The following is a 20,064-nucleotide window of genomic DNA, read 5'->3' on the forward strand; positions in this document are numbered from 1 at the left end:
TTGCTACTTTGCTTGTACGGGGTCCGTCATATTTATAATTGAAGAAGAATTTTCAGCCAACCTATTTATTGGATGGCAAAGGGTGGTGAAAGTAAATTCAGTTTTTTTTTACTGCAAAAAAATTAAATTTACTTTCACCACCATTTGCCATCCAATTCATAGGTTGGCAGAAAATTCTTCTTCAATCATAAATGAGAAGGACCCCGCACAAGTGAAATAACAATCTTAGCTAGCTTGAGATATTTTGTGTTACTAATTTATTAACTATGGCATCTTTTAACAGATGAGAAAAATGTATATTGGATATTCTTGTTAACACAGACACACAGGTCACGTTATTGCACTCACAAGTCCCGATACAACATAGTTATTCAAGCAGTATCTGTTTACCCGTAAAACGGTATAGTTAAATTTATTATGTGATTTATAGACAAGCGAATTGATTTGATCCAAAACTGATGAAGAGATAAAATTAAAATTGAGATTTAACATTGAAATTGAAAAGATAACAAGCCTGGCTCCGAACTCAGCATCTCCGAGAGCATAAATGTGAATAACACAAAGTGAAATAAAACTGTTATTTCAAAGCAAAATAGTAAAATATAGTCTTTTTTGAATAGAATGTTCCATGTCCTTACAATGGCGGCTGAACCGGCTATTTATAGGTCTACCTGGGGGAACAAGATCCTAGGATCAAGCTCATCTTAAATGATAATAAAAATGTCATTGATGAACATGTAACTGCAGGCCTCGAATGCAAATATTCTGTGCAACGGTAGTTTAATGTTACTGAATATTCCCTCATTGAATGTTATCCGATGGAAGACCTTTGAACTTCTACCATCGACTATGTTCCCATCGGAATCTGCCTGGTACCGGCGACACTCGTTGTATCAACTGTTTCCCGACTAGTCCTTTGTCTGTCTTCGGTTCCACATGTCATGTCACCATTTGACCATCTATTATTAACCAATTTTACCCCATACAACATCAAAAGAGGAGTTTAATCCCTCGTTGTGGGCATCGCCAATATAGACGATTGTATTGCCCATGCTCGGGAACTGGAGTTATTTGCTCGTCCAAATCTTCCTGCTCGACCCGCTGCGACTGACTCCTCGAGTACCGGTTCCAAGTACTCGGGAACCAAAGGGGAGACTAAAGAAGATGAAGGCCTCGAACCGGTAGTGGATCCTTCTTCATCACCGTGGGGAATGTAGATCCCTCGCTCCCTTCGGGTTTTGGCAGCAATGATGTATAATTTCCTTTTCTTTTCTTTCCTTTTTTTATCTTGTAATTATACCAAACCTCTCATCGAGTTTGGCACTTAAAAAATAAAGAATTTCTTCTTAAGTGTTGTGCAAAAATATTCCTTTTATGTTTAGTAGATTAAAGCTTCAAGTATACTTTAACATTCGAAGCTTTTGATTCTGGGCATAAACTCTTCCTGAATCTACCATTTACAACTAGGGTTTCATATGAGAGGGCCCTTATGTTTACGGTGCTCTTGAAGAGGACGTCTCATGTTCATTCCGGCACAAACATTTGATGTTTTTGTTAATTTTCAAACGATAAAATTAACTTATCATTTGGACAAGAAATAAGATAAAAATAAAAGGACTTTGTTTTATTTCCTCTATTTTTAAAAGTACATAGGCATTCGTTTGCTTAAATAAATAAATTTGTCAATACGTGTGACTAATTTGTACAACTTATTTCTACAAGGGCGGTCATGCAGTCCCCGGTCCTGACAAAAATATTGATCCTGGTTCTCACAATCCCGATTTTCGCGGAACTCTTGGTGCTGTATATGATATTATCCCCCCCCCCCCCCCCAGTGTTTGAATGCGAAGCATGCGAATTCGAACACTGGAAGTCCTACGCCCGGATTGCTGCTTCACCACTGGAAACAACTTGTGAATGGTTAAATAATATTTTTTTAATAATGGAAGGCAAAGCTTGCATCGAACCAAAGATTATTTAACCATGTGAAAATTTTATTGCCTCGACACTTAATGATCTTGCCTTTTGCTGATGTCGCTCCCTTTGTATTATGCTTTTCATCGCTACCTTATTAAAAACATTGCCAGAAAAATCCTATTGGGAAAAAAAAATTTGAAGGAAAAAAGAGTGCAGCACATACTTTCAGTACTGGTAGGATACATCAGCAATAATATATTTTGAGGTGAGTCACATTCCAATTGCTGGGTAATTTGACTCCATCTTGATTTTTCAAATCGTACGATCCTCTACCGGTGATAGATGAAACCCGAAAAGGGCCTTTCCAAGGTTGTCCCAACTTCCCGGCATTGACTTCCCCGGTGCTCTAAGTCACCTTTCTCTGAGTCACCTATATGAAAACCAAGTCTTCTACCTTGAAGTAACGGATATTGTCCCTTCAATGATTATAATATTTTTTCATCCTTTGATTTTGAGCCACCATCCTCACGTACGCCAAGTCCATGTGCTCATCGAGCAAGTCCAGTCTCACCAACAATGCTTCATTGTTTGCTTCTTCGTTTGTTCGGGTAAACCTTAAAGTCGGTTCCCCTACTTCCACCAGTATCATAGCTTCCGCACCATACACGAGAGAGGAAGGTGTTTCTCCCGTGATCGACCTCGTCGTTGTTTGATATGCCCATAGCACTCCTGGTAGCTCATTGGGCCACTTGCCCTTAGCATCTTCCAACCTCTTTTATGGTTCTAAATAATTACCTTGTTGGTTGATTCCGCCTGTCTGTTAGCACTTGGATGGTACAGTGAAGATGTAATTCTCTTGATCTTCAATCCTTCCAAAACAGTTTGTGACTTATGAACCTATGAAATGCGGCCCGTTGTCACAAGCAGTTTCCTTCGGTATTCGGAATCGGCAGATTATTTGGTCCCATATGAAGTCGACCATTCGCGTTCATCGATCTTTTGGTAAGGTCCTACTTCACCCCATTTAGTGAAGTAATCAGTTAAAACTAAAAGAAACCTCGCCTTTTCGAGACTCGGTGGGCGCCAAACTGTTTACCCGCAAAACGGTACAGATTTATTACGTGGTTTAGAGACCAGCAAATTGATTTGATCCAAAAATGATAAAGAGATAAAATTAAAATTGGGATTTAACCATTGAAATTGAAGAATATAACTAGCCTGGCTCCGAACCCAGCGTCTCCGCACAAATGGGAATAACGACAAAGTGAAAGAAAGTTGTTAATTTAGAGAAAAATAGTAAAATATAGCCTTTTTTTAATAGAATGTTTCATGTCCTTACAATGGTTGTTGAACCTGCTATTTATAGCCTACCTAGGGGAACAAGATCCTAGGATCAAGCTCCTCTTAAATGATAATAAAAATGTCTTAACCTTTGAATGCAAATATTCAGTACAAAGTCGTTTAATGATAGTGAATATTCCCTCATTGAATGTTATCTGATGGCAGACCTTTCAACTTCTAGCGTCGACTATATTCCCCTCGGAATCTGCCAGGTACAGGGCACACTCGTTGTATCGACTGTTTCCCGACTCGTCCTTTGCTTGTCTTCGGTTCCACGTGTCATGTTACCATTTGACCATCTATTATCAACCGATTTTACCCCATACAACATCAAAAAAGGAGTTTAATCCCTCGTTCACTACTAGAAAACTGCCTAAAACCGTCCGAAATCGGTCGAAAATCAGGAAAAACCGATCGATTTCCGACCAACTTTAATCTGCCGAAAATAGGTTGGTCGGTAAAAACACTGACCGAAATCGGTCGGTAAATTAATTTTCACAAACGACCCAAAAAGAAAAAATCTGCCGAAAAAACCCAAGTCAGACAGTATTCCGACCGAATTCTGTCGGTTTTTTTAATTATGCAATTAAAAAATGCACCGTCTGGGACTCGAACAAGGGTCTGTACGGTGGCAGGATACTATTCTACCACTAGACTATTGGTACATTTTTGTTTATTAGAACTTTCTTTTAATTTATTTGTACTCCTTAATTTTATTTTCGCGCGAAAATAACCGACCGATTTCGGTCGGTTTTATTAAAAATATAAAATTACGGACTGAAGTCGGTCAGTTTTTTAAAATGACTGACTGAAATAACCGACCGATTTCGGTACTTCGGTCGGTTTTTTAAAATGACTGACCAAGGTTTTTTGAATATTTTAGTTTATTTTATATGAAAAATCGACCGATTTCGGTCGGTTTCTTAAAAAATAAATTTCTTGGGATGCTAAAATAGTTTCCCGCATTTTTGCGCAAAAAAAAGCGTCCGAAGTCGGTCGGTTCCGTATAAAAAAATAAAAAATAAAATATTTTGAAAAACCGATCGGTCGGTTTTGGCCGAATTTCTAGTAGTGGTTATGGCAAAGGTTATTGTTTTTTCTTTGTTCTCTTCGAGCCTGGCTATAAAAAAGGAACGATCAAGTGATGGCAAGCGCAGTTACACTGAATAGCGGCTTCCAAATTAGGATCAACTTAGCAAAGGATGGCAAGGGCAGTTAGTATTCCCACAATTGATCTCTCAACTTTCTTCTTGAATGATGAAGATCAAGAGGGCAAGAAGAAGGTCACTGAAATAATCAAACAAGCCTGCTCTGAGTACGGCTTATTTCAAGTGGTAAACCATGGCGTACCCATAGATTTCAGTCACCAAGCTATGGAGCTGTGCAAAGAATTCTTTGATCAACCATATGAGGAGAAATTCAAAGTTTACACTGAATCAGATGCTCCACTTCCTTGTCCTCATGGATATCGCAAGCACAAAGCCGATAAGAATGAATATTTGTTCATGTTGCCCCCTGGAACCACGGGCAATGTTTTCCCTACCAATCCACCACATTTCCAGTACGAATTTCATGACAAAACTTCATTGATTTTCTTATGCTCATTCTCACAAAAATAGAGTTTTCATCCTTTTTTCTTTTTTTTGAATCCCGTTTACAGGCTTATTATGGAAAAATTGTTTAATAAATTTTCGGAGACGTGCCAGCTCTTGGAGGGCATTCTGAATGATTCTCTCGGTCTCCCTCCCAACTGCCTGAAAGATTATAACAACGATAGATGTGTGGATATTTTGTTGAGTTGTCGTTACTTCCCAGCAACTGAAACTCAAGATAATGGTGCTAACTCACACCAGGACCCTGCTGTTTTGAGTCTCATATTTCAGGATGATGCTGGAGGTCTCGAAGTTCTCATTGATGGGGAATGGATACCTGTGACTCCAATTGAGGGGGCCTTGGTCTTCCATATATGCGATGTTCTTCAGGTAACAAAGAAATTAACAAGAGCTACAAAATGAAATGTTTTAGATTTGATTGTATCAATTTCATCCTTGCTAATTGCTTGAATGTATGCATGGCAAATTGGCAGGTGCTAACCAACGACAAATTTGTGAGCCCCTTCCACCAAGTGCTGAGGCCCAAGGGAAAAAGTCGTTACGTTTTTGTATTTTTCTACAATTTGAATGGAGAGAAATGGGTGGAACCATTGCCACAATTTACTAAAGTAATCGGGGAGCCTCCAAAATATAGGAGATTCCAATATAAAGACTACTTTGGTGTGAGAGTAAAAGAGAAGTTGAATCCTCCAGCCAGGCACGAAGACAAAACAACATTAATCACCTTTGCCTCTGCGACTAATTAGCGACAATTGAACTACTACATTTTGCTTGATTTTCTATGTTGTATCTTGAGTATAATAACGTTGTGGGTGTGTTTATATTTGCAAAGATATCCAAACCATGCTTGGGTTAAATGAATATTTGCCAAAAGTACACATTTTGGTAGAAAAAAATTGCAGGACCTAGATAGCCAAGTTACTTCTTTATTTATCCAGTTCATATTTTTCTAGTAGGGGTGTACATAGGTCAGGTTGGTTCGGGTTTTCAATTACCAGATCAAACCAATTGTGTGAAAAGTCGGGTTTTTTAATCTTGGTTTTTCTCGGATTTTTCGGGTTTTTGGGTTATTTCGGGGTTTTTTTTTCATAAAGTCTTCATAGCACAAAACATAGAATTTGTGCTCCAAATATTTCTTTGATCCTAGTAAGACATAACTATATAAGGTTTTTTCAAGAAAATAACATAAAATATGAGATGAGCTATGGTATTGTACTAAGATACTCAACAATAAAGTTAATAAAATCGCATAAAATAAATATTATTAATATGACATATTGAAAATAAACATAATCTAAAATTATTAAGTTGCTAAAATAAGTACGACTAACAAGTACTATTTTTACATGACTAAACACTAAAAAGAAATAAGTTGTGTATTTTATCTAAATCATGAAAAAACCACAAAAAAAAAAAATAGATATTCAACGCTATTGTCATAGTACAATTTAATTGAATGTCTTTTATTAGCATTAATATTGACTATAAACTACAACTAGAAAGGCGATTCCCCCCTACTATCTACAACTCCAGAGCGACAAGAGTGCTTATTCCCCAAAAAAAAAGATCCATTCCCGATTGAATTATTTCGGCTCACTCGTTACCAATGGGATCAGGGGTACTTCCAGCAAGAAATATATCGAAGAGTTAATGCTGGGCTAGCAGAAAATCAAAGTTTATCAGAAGCCTGGTCTAAAATTCCTGAAAATTTAACTTTTTATGATTACATCGGCAATAATCTATTGTAGCATTCAAGAATTATAAGTCCAAGTTTAAAATAATATGTTAAAAGATAAAATTATGAAAATGTTTAAGAAATATTTATAAAGTACACAACAATAAATATTTTTATGTATTAAATATATTTAAAATTTCTATATATGTAATGTTGGGTTGGGTTGGTTTGGTGCGACTTTTTTTAGTTAAAATCAAACCAAACCAAACCATAGTCGGATTTTTTTCTCGATTTGATTCGGATTATCGGTTTCCTTTGTACACCCCTATTTTCTGGTTTAATTTTTTTCTGGACTGCCTGCTTGAGGTGGGGTTTTGATACCTTTTGCCAATGTACCCGTATATATTAATACTAACATTTTATAACTAAGTAGGTAAAGGATATCTTCTCAATCAACGTAATAATTCATTTCATACAAACTGAATTTAACTTTAACTATAATAATAAAGCATCACTGCTTGTACGAAATTCAGCATATGCTACTGTGCAAGATCAGCAGTCTGCAGACGCCCTCTCAACCATGACAGACAGATAGGAAATAGAACGCCCAGAGATTTGATTTAGCCTCATTTTGAACTCAGGGAGGAAATGGTAATTAGGCATAGATTACGATGTCCCTAGCAAAATGGGGAGCTCCCTAAAAGCAATGGCATGTTCTTTTTTGTTTTTTTTTTTTTTATAATTTTTTCTTATTTCATCATTCCAAAACAGAGTACATTGGTTTGAGGGTGATGTTTATAGTCCACAAACACCCTTATCTAACATGAAAGATAGCACATGCTATCTTGTGGGAGAAGAGCCGAAGGAAAATCCTGGGTATTGGATACTTTATAGTTTGTACCAGTTATCAAACAAATTATCCAACCCTCAAAAACATACCAAAAATAAATAATATTCTACCCATGAAACTGAAACTCATGGAGGCATTTTCCAGATAGAACAACAAAATCTATACTTCACTGTTTAAGCTATTAGTGAGCATATAATATAATCCATGATCATAACTCCATAACCTAACATTATCAGTTTTTGCCAGACAAACACTTAATCAATCGAACTAGTCTAATGAAAACATTTTGGAACCTCTGGAATTAGATATTTTGCTTACAAGTTATAACCATACAAGAGAAGAAAAGGTATAGTCACCACAGTTATTCTGTTCTTTGGCAACATTCAAAGCCTCTTTACAGACATTAAACCCTGATGATTAAAACCATTGAAGACGAGATCCCAAAATAGGGGTCTTGAACAGTTTATCTGCCTTCATTCTTCATCACCATCCTCATCCTCCTCCTCTTCTTCCTCTTCGTCTTCAGAGCCTTCACTGTCCTTTCCCTGCATTAGCATTCGAGTCAAATCAACCAATTCAACTATCTGACCAGAGAACATTATCTGCACTCCTAATAACCTCGGGAAGACTTAAAGCCAGTTATACAATTTTAAGTCATTCATGACTCATTCAGCTCTTGACAAGAGCCGTCAAGAACCATTGAACACAGGTCTTTTCACCTGATATAATCAACAACAGGCAACTTAATCAAGAAGTAATTTGTGCCCCATTCCCGAAAATCTACATTGCACATATAGTACCAGAATATTGTTCCTCTGCCAAAAAGAATGACGCGCATCATAATGATACTTATCTACCAATGACCCTATGAACAATTCAGCCATAACTTATCAAGGATCAAAGAATGCCTGAGTTCTGTCAATAATACATCTCAATTTACTGTTAAGTTGTCCTGACCAATGTTGGACCATATGCACTATGGTAAAACCAAGGAGAGAGAAGATAAAGGGAGGGGAATTACACGTAGACTTCCCCTAGGTTTAAAAAATTACCCTTCTCCTCATGTTTTGAAAAAACTGGAAAAAGAAAAGGTATTCTTCCTTTTTTTTTGAGATGGTAACATGAAAAGGTATTCTTCCTTATAGTCGAATTTGGGAGAGGTTGGAAGTAAGACGTGAAGATATTGTATCCCCTCTGCTTTTATTTCCTAATCAATGAAGGGTAACAAGACTGAATGTCCTGCTACCCATCCTTCATTCTAAACAAATAGCTTGTAGCTTCCAACAGAGACCTATATCCTAGGCCCAAGAACAAAATAAGAATGCAGTCTCTCCATTGAAATAAAGATATGTTCAATAGTAGAAAGTGATCTGGCCTTTTCAAACGTAACAATTACGACTCCCCTACCCTGCCTGAAACTTAAACCTACTCTTTTCTCTCTTTACGGTGTTCTAAGGGCTGCATTCTAACCCTCTGGACTTGATATCAGACTCATTTTGCAAGAGCAAAGATACATTTATTAGTGGAAGACCAGTAAAAAATATTTTCGGCAGCCTCATTATTGCAAAAGAAAATGTCTTTTGAGTCATCAGCCAAAAGCACTCTCGTCCAACCTTGCCTTTCACCCTGTGGTGTCTTATATTTTTCAGGTCCCCTTTCGTTACTTTTAACTTGATACAAGAGCAATAAAGTTTTGTTGGAAAGCATGGTAAATGAATCTCCTGAGGCTCACAACTAAGCTGAAAACTGCTCAGAAATAATCTAGAAAATGTAGCATGAGCCTCAAAAGAAAAGAAGGAAACCACCACGACGAAGATGTGGGAAGTTGCAGACCTTAAGAGTGTAGGATTTTAGAGCCTCCACGGAGCAAACAGACTATGCTTAGAATTTATTCTTCTATGAAGCCAAATAAATTAAGGAAAATTCTTGAAAAGCTCAAAAGGCCTCTAATCTCAAGAGCACGCTCTCTTGATGTTGTATTGTCATAGTAAGTAGGGAGAAAGAAAAGGATAAAGGAAGTTATACTTGGAAAATAGTTTTTCCCCAAAGAGTACTTAAGGTAGGAGATAGAAAACACTTAGTAAGTGCTCAATCTAATGCCATCATCGCAGCAAGCTTACTCAACAATTTACTTATGCAACAATAGATCGCCCAAGGTAGCAACCAAAACCACACACTTGAATTCTAGTGATAAGGTAGTTACAACCTCAAGCTCCACTCAACTCCACAGTTTTCTTCGACCCTCAATGACCCTTTCTTACTTACGATCTTTGACCTTGGGAAGTACCTTCTTATGAAGCTGATATATCAATTAGGAAGAATGTCTGACATTATCTATAACAATGGCCATACAACTAATTTGAAGATATAATGCAAGAGCTTAATAAGGAAATGAAATATTCGTAAATAAATGTATGCTCAAAGAGAAACACACAAACAGTCACAACAAACTAAGTATTCATGCACTTATCCATGATACAGATATGACACTTATGAAGTGATGTATCTTTACCTCGTCACCATCAAAATCTTCTTCATCAGGCTCCTGTGGTATAATAATGCTTAGATGATGTTATCAAAAGCATTTCATGACTAAATATTTATTAAATAAAATAAGAAGGAAGATCGAATGGAACTAACGTTGTTAAAATAGGTGAGAGGGTTCGGCCACAAGTCATCCTTAATTATGTCAGCGACCTGCAAAAGCGACAAAGGTACAAAGTGACAAAATGAAAATCTTTCAGCAGAACTTTTCCCTGTGTACCAAATTAGCACCGTCAACCCCACCTCGCCCCATAAAAAAGAAAACGGAAAATTGGAAAGAAAAAATCATCACGAAGAAATCTGCAGAAGATATAAACATATACCTCATCCTGAATCTCTAGGGCCTCATCCTCATCCTCATCTTTTTGATTGACTTCACTGAACCATGTGAAGAAGCTGCATAGAAAACCCGAAGAGGGAAAGCAACTGAGCAAGGATGACCAGAACTATCACATCGCGACGTTTATCAAGAAAGTGCTAGAGAGGAAACTACAGAAAATAAGGCCAGTGAGGACACAGTACTGCTACAGTAATTTTATAGCTGCATTAACCAATAATTACTGGCATGATTTCTAAAGAATCTCGGCTTCTGTTCTCATTATGATGACCAAGCTCAGTCCCACCATTAACCAAAAACCAGCAATTGTGAAACAAAACATTCCAGTTACCAATATTGTCTATAATGATAGGGTACACTATTCGAAAGGCACTACACTGGACCAATTATACGCCCCATCAGTAATAATGTGCATTGACAAACACTGAGGGGTCGTTTGGTTTATGGTTTAGAATAACAAATACCAGCATAAAATCCCACATAAGATAATATAGTGTTTGGTTGGCCGCATAAGCAAAAAATAATCGTCGCATAGCTAATGTAGTGTTTGGCTGGAGGTATTAAATAATATTTGCATTAAGTTATGCAGGAATCTATGTATTATTTTATGCGACATTAGATGTGAAATAAGAATGTGTATTAGCGATATGAGGATTAAACTATTTTAAAGACAAAAATGCCCTTTTAAAGTAAGTAATTTATGTTTAACATTCTCCTCATCATTAATCAATGCATAACAATCCCCTCATTATTAATCCCCACAAAAACAATTCATGCACTATAATCCCCTTATAGCTACTATGTGAACCAAATGATATCTGATGTAATCATCAACAAAGTTTGAAATGAGCGACCTACCATCAGACAACGTTTCCGACAATATAACAGAGATTAAGTTGAGTCTTAGCATAAAATCAATAAATGAACAAATTTGATTAAATTAAGATTATATAGAAATGCTAGAAATAAGTAAAACTCACCTTTCCTCAGCATGAGATCGCTTGTTTCCTTTCTTCTCATGTGCAACTCCATTAGGAATGCCCTTCAAAGAGTCGACCAATAAATTAATATGACGAGATATGGAACGTACAGAACGTGTCACATCTCAAGCTGCAAAATGGGAACTTACCATGCCTTCTTTCCATTTTATTGTTGTAGCAGAAATCTTTGTGGGTCCATCTTCAAGGAAGGTATAGGTCTTTGCGAGCTTTGTATTTTCAAAATAAGGATTCGCATTGAAGTTCTGTGAAAAAGAGGATATCAACATTCTGAATTTCCACAAAAAAAAAAAGGGCACATATACGGATGTACATTAATTTCATGTGGAGGAGGAAACTTACAAAGGTTATCAAGTAGCCCGACTTCACATCCTTAGAGTCTTCAACTTCAATAGAACTTAGAAACTTGAAGATCTAGCATGGGATAAGGCAGTTACATTTTGAGATGCAAAACTCAAGAAGCATTTGACGGATACTTCAAAATTTTATTATAGAAGAGAGCATCATTGACAATTCAGCATTGACTCATTAAAAGTAAAGACAAGTTCACATTGATAAAACTTGGCCAAATAAATAGCAGTAGAGTTGGCAATAATCCAGTTTAATATAGTGTTATAAGCAACAAATTAGAACCAAACCTTTTGGTCTTCTTCAGTTAGAAGTTCACCTAGGACAGGATGACTCAAAAACTGCAAGCAAATGCACCAAGTCAATTAGATGAGAAGGACTTCAGAATTTCAATAACATGGAGAGAAGTATCAGGATAGGTTCACCAACAGCAGTCAACCAGAAGTCCGGGATAGCTTTAATGATGTCGTTTCGTTTGTCATAGACAGGCTTGCGGATCTCATTGTACTTCTGTTCCACTTCCAATACTTTATCACTTGCTTCCTCATTGATCTGCTAGGAAAATTGAAATGCTCATTAGTTAACATGTAAGACCAATTAAACAAAAGAAATCTAGCAATCAACTCTAAGTTTTCCAGAACTAAAAGAAAATTATTGTTGTTTCACCTAAATAAGATTATACCCTGACGACCAGCTTACGTTGTGAGCACAGTAGCAAAACAGCTTATATTCTTGTACTTATTAATGATGCTCCAAAAAATCATGGAGTCGAATTATATGCTATAGATACTACCATATGCATGCAAAGAAGGGAAGCTTAGGATGCAAGGTTCTCATCTATCACACACTTTTCTTTGTCAACTTGCGTATAAAGGAAGATCTAAGAGTGCCACCAATATAGAAATTGTCCCAGTTCTCTATGTTCTTCTCAGTATTTTGGTTTAGACTGGTGCTGATTTTAGAAATATGCTCCAACGGTGTTTTGCAGATTGAACTTTGACGGACAAATGATGGATTACTAGACTATTCCTCCAATGAGTTCCCATAAATCTTTTTCTTTTTTAATGAAAAGGTAAAGGATTAATTTAAGAAGTTGAGGCGCATCATCAGCGGAGCAGGTGGCATTTTATTAATGTCAAACGACAAAATGATGCATTAGAATAATGAAAGTTAACTCAAAAGGAAAACAAGGCAGAAATATAAATTGGTACCACGGATGCAAACAGTTGTTATTCTCATCAAACTTAGAAGCCAATTTTTTTCTTTTTTATAACGGTGGCATCTGGGCCAGCTTACATGCACCTCGACTATTCCATCGGGTACCTGCTACCTCCCACCAGCACAGGTACCAAGTAATCTGCCCACCAAGGCTTAAGCAAATGGGAAGAAAGCACCTATATGTTTTTGTCTCTGCTAGTCTCCAAGGTTTGTATCCACTTCATTGACCACTAGGTCAACTCTCTTGAGTGCAGCTTAGTAGCCAAATCTTGGCCTTTCTTCCACCACATAAATGAAGTCAAGGATCACCAATCATGTAAATACTTACTGCTAAAACAGGAACTAAAACATATGATGCCGCATAACATATCCAAAAAAGAAAATAAATGCCCCAAATCACAAAAATTAATGAAGACAATCCTTTTTCTTTCTCTATGATAATTAAATCATGACGATTTTAGCACGTTGTAACTCAGACATAATCTTGCCAACCTAAACCTCAATGTTAATCCCCTAAAGTAGCTTATGTAGTTCTCGAGCATGAGTTCTTTGCAAGGCAACCAAAAATTACATAAACAAGGTTGCACTCACTTTTCGTTCAAGATTAGCATTTTACCATTAGTTCAACAAAAAGATGATACTGTGTTTCCAGAATAAGAGGAAGCCACGACATCTTATTTCTCTGTTACAGACACACCAATTTGCAAAACTTTGGACGAATACTAGGAGGCATATATTGCAAAAATTAAATCTTCCCAGGTTTCAATATACAGATAAGGGGAAAACCCACATATCAACACACGCAAACAAATAAATTCCATGCCCCTGCAACAACCTTCCACTTACAAAATCCGCTTCAAATGCCAAATTGGATGAATCACACCCTATTTAGAAGCTACTACCACCAAATTCTCTATTAGAAACATCAAAGGTCCTCTTTTTCACTCAAATTAATTCTTTAAAAAAGAGTATATGTTGTTAATACTCCATACCCACTAACATAAAAATTGTTATAAAGTAGTAGATACAGTACTCCGAACCCACTTAAGATCTTGGATTATAAACACAATTGGAGTAAAAAAAATTCCTTTTTACCTCAAAATTTAAAAAATTATATTTAGGAAGAAAGGGATTACTTTACCTTCTCAAGCTCGTCTTGTATTTCTTGCAATTTTTCAATGGAAAAAACGAGCTCACCATCAATGGTGTTGTTCTCTTCATCCACTTTTTGCTTCTTCCCTTTGTCAGCACCCATCTTTTTCTCTTGTCGGGAAAAATAGGCAACAGAGCATGCAAGTGCAGAAGTGCTCTTTGTTGGAGAGGTACTGCCTTAAACCCTAAACACGCCTAAACCCATGGGTTTATATGCGATGAGAGTGAAACAGTGCACGTGTGACTTTTGTACATGTGAGGGACAACATATAATGGTTTAGGGTTTTTCATGAGAAATATAAGGAAATGACTCAAGTTTAAGGAAACTTTTATCAACAAAATTTTGGCGGAATGCCTAAAAAACCCTCTTCACTATTTGATAGTTGTTACCTCCCGGATGCTGATATGGCAAAAACCGATACGGTAATAAAGAAAAATTAAAAATTATTATAAATAAAATTTTATTTATGGTGAATATCTATATTTAGAGAGATTTTAGAGTTTATTACTTGGTGGCTAAGTCACCGTCTCCCTATAAATAGAGGGTTCTATTCCATTGTAATTCATCTCAAATTCAATAAGAATTCCCTCTTTCTCTTTCTCTGCAATATTGTTCTTCTACTTTTATTGTTTTATAACACGTTATCAGCACGACAATCTAACTAGTTCAGTAGAAGCTTCGGGATTGAGCATAATGATTGTCAATTGTTCCATGAACTTAATTCATGATTAAATTTTGGATTTAAGGTAAGTATCTTACTTTATTTTTCTCTTTTAGATTCTTGACATTCTATAATTTGATTTTAAATACAAGCAAAGACAATAAATCTTGATTATAACTCTAATGGAGTTAGTAAGAAATTATAACCACTCGAAGTGGTAAAATTTCTATGTCTGGCCATGATCAAAGTCATGTATGATCGCGAGCACAAGAAGTGAATACGCGTCCCATTGAATTTGCTCCATTCTCATTCCCTTAAGAGAATGTGATAGCAATATGTAATAATTAAGTCTGAAAGAAGATAAAATTATTACCATAAAGGTATCAATGGATGTGGACGTGACAATAGACGAAATTATAATCGTAATCATTGTGATAATGATAATAATAAGGATTCTCAAAATAAGCCTTCACTCTGTGAAGTTAATATTTGTCATCAATTTGACATGAGATTTTATAAAGCACATATAGATGATTTGGTCCATTCATGATGTGATGTGAACGTGACAACATCTGATTTATGAATACATATTCATTCTTGGAAGGATATGAACGTGCTAGTGGTGGTATATATACCACACTCACCTCTAGAAGAAGGTTTGAGATGATATAAGAAAATAATGTCATTATTATGGCATGAATGGTCATTGGTCACGTGCCTATTGCACACCAAAATATTTTGGTAATGTGATTATTAAAGAATAACATTAATGCAATAAACATATCTTGCATATAATTTTGACCATAACCATAATGGTATAACTTTCTCTTTAAAAGAGATATTCACCATATAGATGTTGATGAATATGTGGTACTACAAAATTAATTGAGAACTCTACAAGAACCAATTATACTATTTTGGAGAAACACAATTGATTACCAATAATGTATTGTGTTGTAGTAAGTCTTAAAGAAACTTATTCAGTTTCTAAAGTATTCGCGAAAGCGGTTGGTCATACTGAGACTATAAATAAAGAAAAGATTTAATATCTTGTATTACTACGACTTGTAGCGGGATAATATGTATGTGAAAGGCTACCCGCTTTATTCTCCAGTTTGTACTACACAAACAAAAGAATGCCACAATAAAGTAGAAGTTTATTGATATAAAAACACATATCATAATAAACTTGAGTTTATTGATTTGCACACGTCATGGTGTAAATCTGAAGTTTATCAATATTGATAATTTATTCAGTTGGCATAATTGATTTAGCCATATCCATTTAAGTATGATGTGCAAAAATAATAGAGAATTCACATGGGTAAATATTAAAGAACTAGAAAGTTCTTTACGAATTCTCTTACATTGCTTGTTCTCATTAATTAATAGACCAACTAAAAGTGGGAATGAATCCCATGAATGCTGGAAATATCAAAGGTGAATATGGTCCCATTCACCTGCCATGTATACCACATAAGATGCATCTATGAGATGGTTACATATGCGATTATTAATAACGCGCAACATGGTATTTTGCGAGGTAACTTGCTCAATAATTTAATTTCAAGTATAATTTCCATATTTTCCATTCAAGACAGTTTATCTTGATAAGTTGGCTTACATCACAGTTGGTTTAGCAAAATGATTTATTGAGTGCCTCCACTTAATAGTTAAATTATTGCTTATGAGAACAATGTTATACATATTAGTTTGATATACGCTATATACGAAAGTATATTATTTTCTCCCCTCACAAGTGGTTCAGGGTCAGGAAACAAATAATTCGATCTCATTATTATTGATGTGCGGTGTATATTTTGATTAACACCATAACGCACAAAGGTGGATTCTCAAAGTTGAGGTAACAAGTTAGTTTTTCTAACATGAGGGGGAGACATGATAAATAGTTGAGAAAAAAGTTATTTGGAATGAATTATCATTTGTACATCTAGATCCTCGAATAAGATAATATGAACTTGAAGTTCATAAAAAGATAATTCATGTGCAATATATTGCAAAGCATGCCAGACGCATTTACTGACCCAAAGAAAGTAACTATATTCTCACTGCAAATGCTCCTATTAGAATAAGTCCTAGAAGGACAAAGTCTATGGTACGCTTAAAGCGTATAGATAAATTGGTTTCAAATAAACTTTTTGATAAAGAAGATGAGCGATTGATCAAAATGATCATAATAAAGGAGGCAAGTGATCTAGAAGATCACATGACATAACACTTCATAAAATCTCGTGAGAGATTCAGGTACCTGAATATATGAATGAAGATATCTCTATGTTATGTCTTTATGAAAAATAAGGAGGTTGGAACCGATATAAAATGTTTGTCGACGACATCTATAATAGCGCTAAATATATATATATATATATATGAGGATCTTAAGTCTGAAGAAACAATTCAAATAGAATTGGTTTCATATGAAAGCCATGTAGTTTTGAACATGCAGTTCAAATACTTGAAAGTATAAGTCAATGGTTTGTGCAATCAGTTTTCGATATCTTATATGTCTAGCATGACATGAAAACTTGATATGCATCTAAAGTCTATTATATGGCTTATATAACTTAACAATCCCTGAAGGATTTAAATTGCTTAAAGCATATAGAATTCATGGTCATGAAGTACTACATCCTCAATGCAATTTGTGCACAAATGTATCTTGCTATAACTATATTCATGATAATATGATAGCAAGAGTTTTCACCTCTATGTGAAGATATTGAACTGACGATTCCAACAAGATCATATGAAGACAATCCATCTCTATCAAGAATGATGATTTCAAGGTGCAATATATTCATTCAAGTTAATATGGCTGATTTGTTTATCAAATATCTACCAAAGATCTTTTGAAGATGGTGCACAAGATTGGAATGCAAATGCTTAAGGATGTGAAGTGATGCTCTCATGAGGAGGAGTTGATACTCGTTGTACTTTTTTTCCCTTACAAGGTTTTGTTCCACTGGGTTTTCCTTGCAAGGTTTTTAACGAGGCAACCAAAAGGCGTATTATTAGATATGTGTACTCTTTTTCCTTTTCTAGAATTTTTTTCCCATTGAGTTTTCTTCTAGTTAAGGTTTTAACGAGGCACATTATCTGTTGAATAGACATTCAAGGGGGAGTGTTATAAATAGAATTTTATTTATGGTGAATTCTATAGTTAGAGAGATTCTAGGGTTTATTACTTGGTAGCTAAGTCACCATCTCCCTATAAATAGAGGGTTCTATTCCATTGTAATTCATCCCAAATTCAATAAGAATTCCCTCTCTCTCTTTCTCTGCAATATTGTTCTTCTACTTTTATTGTTTTATAACAAAAATCAATTTTTAGATAGGCTATTTTGCTATTATTAATTGTCAAATAGTCATATAGAATGATTTACTTGTTACATTTATGTATTTTTTCTTATTTCATTTTAATATATAATGCATATTTTAGCTTAACTTTTAATGTTTTAATTTCTTCAAAAGAGAAAATGACTATTCGTTTCAAATGTGTATTTTTTTCTCGGGCCAAATTTTGAAAATTTTGATTGGAACTCAATCATTTCAATCAAATAAAAAAGTTCTAGCTAAAATAAGTGAGAACCAACGGTTATTTATTTTAACTACATGTTTATATTTTCTAGTCAAATTAATAAAAAAATATGGCTACAACTTTATTATTTTTTATCAAATATAAAAATGTATAGCCGCAATAATACTTGCAATTGTGTACTTTTTATTTATTTTCTGGATATAATGGCTATTTATTTTCATTGTGTATTTGCTTTCGGGAAAAAATTATTTAAAAAAAAAAATACTTGCTTAGAGCTCCATTATTTTTATCCAAAACATTACCAAAAATAATGAAGCTCAAATTATATTATTTTCTTTTTTTAGATCCCATGACTACTTGTTTCAACGGCCTTTTTTTTTTCAAGCCAAATGTAAAAATAAAAAAACAATTGAAATTTCATCATTTTAGCCAAATAAACAAAATTAGCCTAAATAGTGGAGTTCTAACCAAGTTTTATCATAAATTTTATCCGAAAAAGATGATCTAAAAATTAATATATTTAAAAGGGCAATATATATATATATATATATATATATATATATATATATATATAAAAATACCAAAGGGAAGAAAAATCTACGTGCCATGCACGTGCATGCCACTTTCTTGGAACGAGATCATCAAAGGGGGTAACAATAGTCGAATAGCCAAGTTTTAGGGGGTCTTTGAGGTATTCTGCCTAAAACTTTTATTTACTACAGGAAAATTATTATTGTTTAAAGAGTAAAAAAAATAACATTTTTTCAATATTTATAAAGATAAATGTTACGATGTCTTTGTATGATTTTGGACTTAGGAGTGCGTCGGATTGTGATTTAGAGGTCCGTAGTTGAACTTGGCTCGAAATGGCGAAAATTAGAATTTTGGAAAGTTTGACCGGGAGTGGACTTTTTGATATCAGTGTTGGATTCCGATTCTAGGAGTTGGACAGGTCCGTAATGTCAAATGTGACTTGTGTGCAAAATTTGAGGTCAATCGGACGTGGATTGATAGGTTTCGGCATCGCTTGTGGAAGTTTGAAGTTTCAAAGTTCATTGATTTCGAGTTAAGGTGTGATTCGTCGTTTCGATGTTGTTATGTGTGTTTTAAGGCCTCGAGTAGGTCTGTGTTATGTCATGGGACTTGTTGGTATGTTTGGAAGGGGTCCCAAGGGGCTCGGGCGTGTTTCAAATTGATTTCAGATTATTTTTCCTTCATTTTTCACTGTTGGTTCTGCTGATGTCTGGTGCACCAGTTCTTCACGATCGTGAACTGAGGGATGCAATCACGTAAGGGAAACTTTTGAGGCTGAGTGTTTCTTCATCGTGTTCGCAAGTATGGGTCCGCGTTCGCGTAGGATACTGTAGATCGAACATCGTGTTCGCGTAGGTGTGCACGTGTTCGCATTGTAGAGCTGAGCTCAGCAGGTCTTCATGGCTTCTTATCGCGTTCGCACAGGTTCTTTTTGAGACTGAGCAGTTTGTGCTTCGTGATCGCACAACTTATTACGCGATCACATAGTGTATTTTTAGGGGCAGTGCATTTTCTTCTTCACGATTGCGAGGGTGGTATTTCCGCGATCGCGATTCATTGAGTCGCCCGGTGATTATAAAGTACTCTATTTCGAGAGTTTCAACCATTTTTGCATTTTGGGAGCTATGGAGCTCGGATTGAGGCGATTCTTGAAGCAATTTCCACCATATGAATTAGGTTAGGTGTTCTCTACTCGGTTTTGGTTATATTCCATGAATCTATCTTCGATTTTAGCTTTTGGTTGATGAATTTTAAAGAGGAAATTGGGGGATTTTGGCCTAAAGTTTCATAGTATGATTTTTTGAGTTTTGAATATC

The 20,064-nt window shown here is 35.4% G+C and overlaps 2 protein-coding genes across 2 annotated transcripts; one reads left to right on the forward strand and one right to left on the reverse strand.

Moving 5' to 3' along the window:
- The first annotated feature begins 4,236 nt into the window (after window positions 1-4,236).
- LOC109205268 (flavonol synthase/flavanone 3-hydroxylase-like) lies at window positions 4,237-5,890 on the forward strand. The gene is made up of 3 exons (XM_019367956.1): window positions 4,237-4,819; window positions 4,919-5,240; window positions 5,345-5,890. The coding sequence occupies exons 1-3, from the start codon at window positions 4,461-4,463 to the stop codon at window positions 5,615-5,617; spliced, it is 954 nt and encodes a 317-aa protein (XP_019223501.1). The 5' UTR covers window positions 4,237-4,460; the 3' UTR covers window positions 5,618-5,890.
- Window positions 5,891-7,543: 1,653 nt separating this feature from the next.
- On the reverse strand, window positions 7,544-14,255 carry LOC109205269 (NAP1-related protein 2-like). Its single transcript, XM_019367957.1, has 10 exons — window positions 13,983-14,255; window positions 12,053-12,175; window positions 11,914-11,964; window positions 11,618-11,689; window positions 11,407-11,520; window positions 11,258-11,319; window positions 10,264-10,336; window positions 10,037-10,093; window positions 9,909-9,941; window positions 7,544-7,941 (listed from the first exon to the last, which is right to left on the reverse strand). The coding sequence occupies exons 1-10, from the start codon at window positions 14,094-14,096 to the stop codon at window positions 7,870-7,872; spliced, it is 771 nt and encodes a 256-aa protein (XP_019223502.1). The 5' UTR covers window positions 14,097-14,255; the 3' UTR covers window positions 7,544-7,869.
- Window positions 14,256-20,064: the final 5,809 nt, after the last annotated feature.

Source organism: Nicotiana attenuata, unplaced genomic scaffold, assembly GCF_001879085.1.
Source record: "Nicotiana attenuata strain UT unplaced genomic scaffold, NIATTr2, whole genome shotgun sequence".
Taxonomy (NCBI): Eukaryota; Viridiplantae; Streptophyta; class Magnoliopsida; order Solanales; family Solanaceae; genus Nicotiana; species Nicotiana attenuata.

Bases quoted from the DNA above. Each gene is read 5' to 3' on its own strand.
- LOC109205268 (XM_019367956.1), top strand. From the start codon at position 4,461: ATGGCAAGGGCAGTTAGTATTCCCACAATTGATCTCTCAACTTTCTTC. The intron at 4,820-4,918 runs GTACGAATTTCA...TCCCGTTTACAG, and splicing joins ACCAATCCACCACATTTCCA to GCTTATTATGGAAAAATTGT. The intron at 5,241-5,344 runs GTAACAAAGAAA...GCAAATTGGCAG, and splicing joins ATATATGCGATGTTCTTCAG to GTGCTAACCAACGACAAATT.
- LOC109205269 (XM_019367957.1), bottom strand. From the start codon at position 14,096: ATGGGTGCTGACAAAGGGAAGAAGCAAAAAGTGGATGAAGAGAACAAC. The intron at 11,690-11,913 runs GTTTGGTTCTAA...ATCCCATGCTAG, and splicing joins TAACTGAAGAAGACCAAAAG to ATCTTCAAGTTTCTAAGTTC. The intron at 7,942-9,908 runs GTAAAGATACAT...ATGCTAATGCAG, and splicing joins AAGATTTTGATGGTGACGAG to GGAAAGGACAGTGAAGGCTC.